This window comes from Thunnus albacares, chromosome 13, assembly GCF_914725855.1.
Source record: "Thunnus albacares chromosome 13, fThuAlb1.1, whole genome shotgun sequence".
Lineage (NCBI taxonomy): Eukaryota > Metazoa > Chordata > Actinopteri > Scombriformes > Scombridae > Thunnus > Thunnus albacares.
Genome location: NC_058118.1, coordinates 18,866,333 through 18,875,000, shown reverse-complemented (window position 1 = coordinate 18,875,000; position 8,668 = coordinate 18,866,333). Strand labels below are relative to the sequence as shown.

The 8,668-nt window shown below is 43.2% G+C and overlaps 1 protein-coding gene across 1 annotated transcript; it reads right to left on the bottom strand.

The window, feature by feature from the left end:
• Positions 1-943: 943 nt before the first annotated feature.
• On the bottom strand, positions 944-8,210 carry spry4 (sprouty homolog 4 (Drosophila)). Its single transcript, XM_044371103.1, has 2 exons — positions 7,961-8,210; positions 944-5,315 (listed from the first exon to the last, which is right to left on the bottom strand). The coding sequence occupies exon 2, from the start codon at positions 5,262-5,264 to the stop codon at positions 4,116-4,118; it is 1,149 nt and encodes a 382-aa protein (XP_044227038.1). The 5' UTR covers positions 5,265-5,315; positions 7,961-8,210; the 3' UTR covers positions 944-4,115.
• Positions 8,211-8,668: the final 458 nt, after the last annotated feature.

Here is an 8,668-nt window from a genome sequence, read left to right as displayed (position 1 = left end):
AGAGAAAGGAATGTTACACATCCAGATTATAACAGACCACCCCTATAAACTAGAGAAAAGTCAGTTAAACCCGAGTCAAACACACACACACACACACACACACGCAAACACAGCAGCTCTAATATGAAGTGACTATCTGACTGATTTGTCTCTCATGTTACATCGTCCAGAGGAAGTCTGTGAATTATTTCCTGTTACTTATGCAATGTTTTCTTTCAGTGTAAGTTCAAGCGGCTTTATTTGGCCTTCACTGCCCTACCAGTGTTTTATAGAGAGCCGTCTATTCAAACACAGGAAGCAGGGACCTCAGGAAGTAGAAGTGTTGATGTAAAACAACTGAAACCCATAAAAGTTCTTTCATAGAATGACTAATAGTTAAATTTATCAGCATCTAGCAACTAAAGTATCTTCATAAGAAGCATATAAGTGGCTACAGTAATGTTAAAAGCAGTTAAAAATGTATTTTCTGTCCTATAATGTACTTCCACATAGTGTTTTACTTTGTTTTAAACTTTAAGATCAACAATATTTTGGTCACTTTTCTTACTATTCTGTTTAACTGGTGGCAAATTGTACTTATTTTATGTGTTGCTGTAAATTAAACTATGTGTCTTTGCATAGGAAGTATATTTTCATCCATAATCCCACTTAATGTGTCTCTATGTGCAAGCTCATTTTGATGGGTAAGGCATTCTGTATGCTATGAGTGTAGGTGTGTGTAGTGTAGGTTGTGTTTGGTTGAAAATGACTCACAAAAGTAACGACACAACAGCTGGGTATATTTAACAATATATATTTCCATTGTCAATGTACATTCCATTTCGACATAAGCTTTCTTCACAAACAAAAAAGTTGGCATCTAAATAAATACTATATAAAATAGAACTTCAAAATAAATATATCTATAAAGGGAACCTTTTATATGAGAGTTTTTTTCTTTTTGTTATATCTAAACAAAACAAAAGCACAGATCTCGTTTCTTAATCCCCAACACTGACATTGCAAAGGCATAAAGGAATGGAGTAGCATCACCCAGCTGTATGAGACTTTTCCTCTTGTTTTGGGTTGAAAATTAAAAAAAAAAAAATCAGTGCCCGCAAATGAGTGACACAAACGGGTGTGGGTGTGTAAAAGTCACAGTATTGTAGCAAAGAAAAAAAAAAAGAATGGTTTTAATCATTGAGTTGTCGTCTGTGATTATTCCACACCTTGAACAGGCTAGCGAGCACATGTAAAAGTATAAAGCTAACGTGAGGCCAAGAACATTACTCTTGCAGTGACAGAGCAGAGGGATGAAAGAATAAAAGGCAGAGACTGTTGAAAAAGAGGTCCACTTGTGAAAAAGATGGCACAGAGAAACAAAGACGGGAAAGGGGGAAACAGCGAGAAAGGGAGAGAAAGAGAGACAGACTTGTCTTTCTCTCCCGTCTCTGTGGTATGACAAGTTTATGCACAGCAGCTGTGTTTGTCAATCAAGGCCAGGGGTGTTTGTTGGGGAATTTCTCAGGGAGGAAGGAGGGAAGAAGAGGGGAAGAGAGGAAGGAGGAAAAAAAAAAAAGCAAGAAAGAGAAAAAGAGGGGAGAGAGCTGAGACACTGAGCAGTAACAGCAGGAAATGGGTTGATCCGGATAGGGGTAGATTGTGTTCCCTGTGTGGATTCAATGAGTCCACAGTCTTTAGGACTCGGAGAGGAACCAGGGAATTAGCTTAGCCTCTCGACTGCTAATGCGCCATGGATAGCATAAACAGCAGGAGGTTTTTTTGTTCTTTTTTTTTTTTTTTTTTATTGCCGGGCACACTTTTCTCAATCAAGTGCTTGTGATAGAAAGACCTGTCATTTTTGTTACCCCTTCCTGAACCTTCCTCTCGTCGCCCTCCCTCTTTTCTTTTTCTCACAACCTCAAAAACATCTTTTTTCTTACCCTCAAAATATATATCTAATATATTCTCTATATATTTTGTACTGAATTGTAGTTATAATGTACCATGCAATCTTTCAAGGACATTTAAAAGTCTCTTCTAAAGAACACAAATGTTGTGAAACTATTTACAGCAATTAACATTTCACCTGCATAGCTCTATTACTAAATATATTGTCAAAACATTTGTGATTTTTGCTGCCCTCCTACACGTACTAGGCCTTTGCCCAGTCACACAAACATTCTCAGTTTTGGCACCTTTCTCTCAGACTGAATTGCTAGGTTTGAAAATATTGCCTCATACATTCAAGACTAAGGACAGTGTGTATTTTTCTTTCCTTTTTTGTGTGTGTGATATCAGTTTTGTGCAACAAGACAAATACAGATATGAGCAAAGTTAGGTGCCCTAATGGAATTTAACATGAAAGAAAGGTGTGTGTTATGGAGCAACAAAGACAGTATCCCTTTATGCCAAACAGAAAAGGCCATCTGTATTAAAGGGCAGCATGCCTTTAAGAACCAACTGCCGTCAACTCCATTTGGCAAGAGTGCATAACAACTGTGATCACTCAGACAGCGAAAACATGCTACTGTACGCTAGCTTCCTTTGGCAAAATCCTAAGAACGTCATGCAAGCCACAAAAATAGACTTTAAAAATAAAAGATAGACTATCTGACTAATGCAGCTATGCAGCATAATGATAGAATTTAATGAAGACACTGGTATGTGTGTGTGTGTGTGTGTGTGTGTGTGTGTGTGTGTGTGTGTGTGTGGGGAGGGGGGCTGGGGTGTGTGGACTAAATGTAGTGCACGCCAACGTAATGTGAGATAGCTGAGGTGGTTAATACTGTGCTTTAGTACATCCTTTAAGGGGTTTGCGTCTTCCTAAAAAGGTTGTGCAAGTGGCAGGTTTGATTTTGACAAAGGCTGACTAGATACGAACACAACTACGACTTTGCTATGCCTTCTCTCCTCCTCTATACTCTCTATCACTTTCATCCCTTATCCTCCGGAAACATTTATTTTCTGGCCATTTAGTCTCTCCCTTAGCTTACTTGTTTTAAATTATTCACTATTGCCTTTTTGCCCCTAAATGTTTCTTTGCCTTTTTGTGCAAAGAGGAAGTAGACCAGGCTCTTAGGCAGTTTAGAAACCAACATGCTGTAGGCCAAGTTCTAGAGAGGATTACTGTAACAGTCCCTGAGAAGGTTGGGTGTACTTTTTTACACATTTCTCTACTACACATCGACTTCTAGCACGGTGGGTAACCATTAGACTAGAGCATGCAGGTCATGACATGCACTACCTCTGAGGTGATTGGTGAACAGCATTCAAAATCTTTTAGAATGTCTGGGTTTCACCGCCCCCAAAAACAGGAAAGTGATTATCTCTCTCTTACTTGCGGTACATCTGCTTACACACAATACAGAGTTAGAGTTATGGGAAATTACCATTAGTATTTTGTTTTTACAGCTCCTCCGTGGAGATAAAAATGTAGAGATAAAATATTATCGTTTCCAAGCTAGCATCTTTAAGCTGTAAGAGGAAGAAAGGCGACACTAGAGAATGGTGATCATCATAATAGTGGAGAGAGTGACTGAGTAAGTGGTGGTTTCACTCTTGCAGTGGCCTATCATAAAGCCACAGTATAGGTAATCACTTGTTTTCGTGTTTGTTCAGACAGAGGGACACTGGGCTGTGCTTTTGGGGGGTTGGAGAGGGGTGTACAGATATTTTTCTCCATCATATAACTTCTATGTTATCCGAGGATAAGCAAACCAGCTTCTGGTTAGTTACCGTTACAAAATTAGCTGAGAAATACAGAGCAGCAGAGAGGTACAATGACTTTGTGCCTTCAGCCATCTTCCCGAAACAACACAAACACCAGTCCCACAATCTAGTCTCTTCTTCTTGTGTCACTGTTACAAAAAGAAAAAAAAAACATCTCAGAGAGCCTGTTAACTATTCCTAGTAGCCAACTCTCTCAAATCAGGCCTGTTTTGATCATCCACCCTTTCAAACATAGGTCGAGAAGCCATTTAAGTACCTTTGTTTTACATAAGTCATCTTCCAGCAGATTAATGGGGTAGTTTAAGGGGTTGGTGTTGGATTGTCCTATCCATAGAGAGCGAGCAAATACTGTGGTCCTGTCCAGTTTTTTTAGCAAGGCCTTCACCAGCCATTTTGGTCCAGTATCATGACCCCTGCTGCTGCTTCTCTAGTGTTCCTACTTTCGCTTCAACACCTCCGTTTTTACACGCAGGGATGCTCACGCCACTCTGCAAGTTCTTGCAGCGGCAGCCGGGCCTGCTTACATTGTCGTAACACTTCTGTCCTAGTTTGGCCAGGCCTGTAGCTGGCAGATAGCAGACCAGGCAAGGCAGGACAACAGAAAGGGCGGCCATGAAGGACCAGCGTGCACAGCAGTTGGCCTGGGAGCACGAGCAGGGCTTGTCGGCACAGGAGCCCTCATCATCCTCGTCCTCGGTGCAGTGGTAGAAGATCCCTTTGACCAGGCACATGCAGGTGGCTGTATCCACCAGGCTCTGAGCAGAGCACAGGCACTCCTGGTTGCAGACCCAGCAAGAGGGTAGGGTTCGGGGGAGCGTACACTCCGTGCATCGGCACTTCCCGCAGTGCTCGCAGAGATGGAGGTGCTTCTTCTCGGCCGGGGAGGATGGGATCAGCGCCAACCCCTGCTGGCCTGCAGTGGTGCACACGCCTCCTGTGGGAATCTTTGCAGACTTGAGGTCCAGCGATTTAGAGGAGGAGGAGCAGGAGGAAGCAGAGGAAGAGGAGGTGAGGACTTTAGATTCAGAGGAAGTGAAGCAACCTGGAGTTCGGGTGGTGATTGTGTTGACAGGGCCCTGGTGGGGATGCAGGTTTGGGTGGTGGTCCACCGTTGGGGTGGGCGCAGCGTGGTCCAGCAGCCTCTGATCAGACGATGTGCTGCTGCTGCTGCTGATAGAGCTGGGCCTCCCACTGAAGGAAATCCAAGGGTGGGTGGTGGTGTCCTGGTGAGGGTGGGGCTCGCACCTGCCCTGCTGGTGGTGCTGGTGTTGGTGATTGTGATGATGGTTGTGGTTTGCCCCCAGGAAGGCCTCTTGATTCTGACCAAGCCAGGTGATTCTTCGGTTCGCAGCCTTCTGGCTTGGGGGCTGCTGGGAGATGACAGCAGGGCTGTCAATGTAGTCGTTCTCCACATGTGAGGACTTTATCTGGTCAATGGGGTAGATGGTGAGGGGGTGCTGCAGGCGGCCGTAGGGCACTCGACTGTCCAGCAGGGGCTGGGATATGAGGGAGGAGGACACTCCGGGGATGTGGTGGGGAACCCTGGACTCCATGTGTAGGCCGGTGCCTTGCACGTCTTCACTCTAAAGCAGCATTTAGCAAAACTGCAAAGACAAAAGAGACAATTTTGACTGGCTGCATCTGCTGCTGGTCTTTTACCCTTATAAGGGTGCCTTTTTTTCCCTCTAGAGGCCTTATCTTTAACCACAAAGACAGCAAAGCAAATGAGAAGTGGGTTACAGTGGAAAAACTGACATTCATTTCACAGGAAGTTAATAACACAAAATGGTAGATAGAATGACAGGCAGGTTAGCTATAAAGAACACAATATGAGTACATGAACAAACTGCCTTCCCTCATTTGTCTTTAATCAAACCAAGGTGGGTCAAGGTAGAAACCTTCAATTTGCTATATATGATGTAACAAGAAGACATCTTTTGCTTATTTAGTCATATACTCCATGTTAACATTTATTGGAGGGTCAGGTTTTAAAATGTCCTTTCCTTTTTGGTATAATTCAAATTTCCTTCTGTTTTGCATTGCCAGATTTGATAACTAACCAAGGCTTTATCTCATGGTTAAACTACTAAAACAGCTTTCCCCAAATGACTAACAAATCATACAATGACAATCGAAAAACTACAGGAATCACTAGATATCAAATCAACATCTCAGACACCACATAAAACTGATAAATATTATCCTACATATTTAGTAGTTTACTTCAAGGCAATTATTAAAGCATAAAATCCAAAGTGTTGCAGTCTCTTAACAGAAATCTTTTTCCCGGCGGTTTCTCTGCAAAAATCTGAATGTAGAGCATCCAACCGATCTTGATTTTTAGACTGAATACCAACAGGGTTTCAAACCTCCTCCATTCTAACTTTGACATTAGAACAATAGAAGTTGGGCTCTCATTGCCTCCTTTGTAAAGAGCAGGGAGCACCAGAGAGCAGGGCTTGCATGCAAAAGACTCAAAGATGCAAAACAAGGCAGAGCAAAGAGAGGACAAGGTTGCCAGAAAAAGGGATTTCAACAAAGCCAAAACGAACGCAAGAAGCAAAAGAAATGAGGTCTTTGTATTGAATGACAAAGCTATTAACTTACACCAAGTAACACAATTTTCGCTTTTGTCAATATTCTCTACATAAATTGTGGGCTATATAAACACAAATGTCTGTTATAAGAGAGATGAGTGAGTGTGAGCTCAGAGACACAGACCAGTCTTAGAATTTGTGAATGAAACTGATTTTGTGAACTGCGGGTTTTTGTGAATGAAAGCTGCTGGCTGCACTCAGTGTTGCAAGCATGAATCAATGCGCTCCAGTCATGATGAGCCTGAGCGGTCGGCGGCAGGCAAAGACCTAACCTACTTTACAGAAAACAAAAAGATGATTGAAGACAAACGGCGCAGAACAACCGACATTTCCGCTGACCCATATCTGCGGTGTTTAGTTACCTTATTACAAAATACCCCGCAAAACCCGATTTACCGAGACCTTGAGATAAATTATGTTTTTTGCTGATTCTCTCAGGGCGACCTGAATTTTCCAACGAGCTAAACATTATCGAGCTGCGGTTTGTAACCTGCTGATTGATGATCTATTTTTTTTAATGTGTCTACACAGATTTGCTTGACCGTCGCGGCTCATGTTATTCTCTTTTTTTTCCCCTCAGATTTGCAAAAGCCTGGTCGAGAGACCTGTTGCGACATTGCTGGCACCGAGACAAGCGCTTGTGATCGTCAAATCTCGACCATTATGAACTCCAAGCCGGAACTGTGCGTGTGCAAGTGCGTGATTGCATGCATGTGTGTGTATGTGTACGTGCGTGAATGTGTGTGTGTGTGTGTGTGTGCGTCCCTCCCTTCAATATGTGAATGGACTGAGTCATAAAAACCGGAGGCGGTCGCTCTGCATACTCAAATAGCATGTTTATATAGGCATTGTAACAACGCATTCAGCACTTGATATATGTATAACCTTGATAAAGAAAATGGTACACTGTGTGCCACCAGACAGAAGGCTGGGAGGTAGTTTTAATCGGCCGCAGTTAAGTGCGTAGTTTGATGCGTAAAGCTGGACGTTATCGTTCGTGGGAAGCAAAAAAAAAAGACGCAAATTAAAGAAATATTGTGATATTGTGTTTAAGGTTAGGAGAATAAGATTAAAAGGCTAATCTCAAAAACACCTGACACGAACGACATGGTGCGCCAACCGGGCGGTCGCTGCAGAGAGAGGACGAGACACGCAAGCGAACCGCCAGAGATAAAACATGTACAGGCTTCAGAGTGGACGGAGATTTAGACAGAGATCATATGAGATATGTGTCTGTTCCGCAGTCTTTTTTAACGCGACGGTGGCTTTCAAAGAAGCCACAAATAGCGACGCGATAGATGTTGAAATACGATCTGCTGTCAAAAAAAAAAAAAAAAAAAAAAAAGCGGCACATGCAAGTTAACGCTTTATAAAGACGACACCGTTTCCCCTTCTCTCCGCCCTCAACCTTGCTTTTGGTACGAAATCGGTGGTTAAATATTGACTCAAAGTGCAAACACGGCTCAGGGGGGAAACAGCTTGTTGCAAAATAGAGTTTGCATGAGCGTTTTCATGCCTGCGATCCAGCGAACTGAGAGGTATGGTCAAGCAGAGGCAATAAAAGAAACTGAATGCTCGGTTTGTGCAGCCACAAGCTCAAAAAAACTCACAAACATTTAACGATGAGAAAACACCAAGAGGTGATCACTTACTGTGGTTTCAGGATAAAATTCTCATCTCTTCGTTGCGCACGACGTTTGCGCGCAGTCTATAGTCCAGTCCGAGCGAGTGAGTAGCTCCACAAATGTTAAAGTAAAGATAAGTCCAGATGTTAGGGAATAATATGAGCAAGGTAGACGAAAGGAGAACGGGTCTCCAGCACTATTCTCCACTCGCTGGTGCGTAAAAGGCGACTGCGGTTGTGGACGCAGAGCTTTGGATATGATGTTGCAACCACCGAGGGGGAGGGAAGTGAGTTTTTATGAATGGGAGGGTAGAGGAAAGGAAAGGGGACGGCACTGCGCAGATGCCTCGGCCTTTTTTTCTCTTTTTTTGTGAATGGGAGGGCAGAGCGACTCGGGAGGGCTGAAATGCGGAGGTTACATTTTTATGAATGGGGAGGACTCCGAATGGCATTGCGCACGCGCGATGCTGAGATTTTTATGAATGGGAAGAAATGGCGAATGAGGCGTGTGTGTGTGTGTGTGTGAGAGAGAGAGAGAGAGAGAGAGAAGGAGAGAGAGAGAGAGAGAAGGTGGTAAGGGAATGAGGAGGTGGGGGCTTTTTTTGGTCACAAGGGTAATGTCAGGCCTGATTTACATAAAGAGTCGGCTCATCGGCTGTAGTGCCACTCTCGCTCTATTTTATCCCGTTAATTTATTTATCTATGCAGCTAGCGCTTCCTGCTACATGTTAAAGGA

Excerpts from the sequence above, each read along its gene's own strand:
- spry4 (XM_044371103.1), bottom strand. The coding sequence starts at position 5,264 with ATGGAGTCCAGGGTTCCCCACCACATCCCCGGAGTGTCCTCCTCCCTC.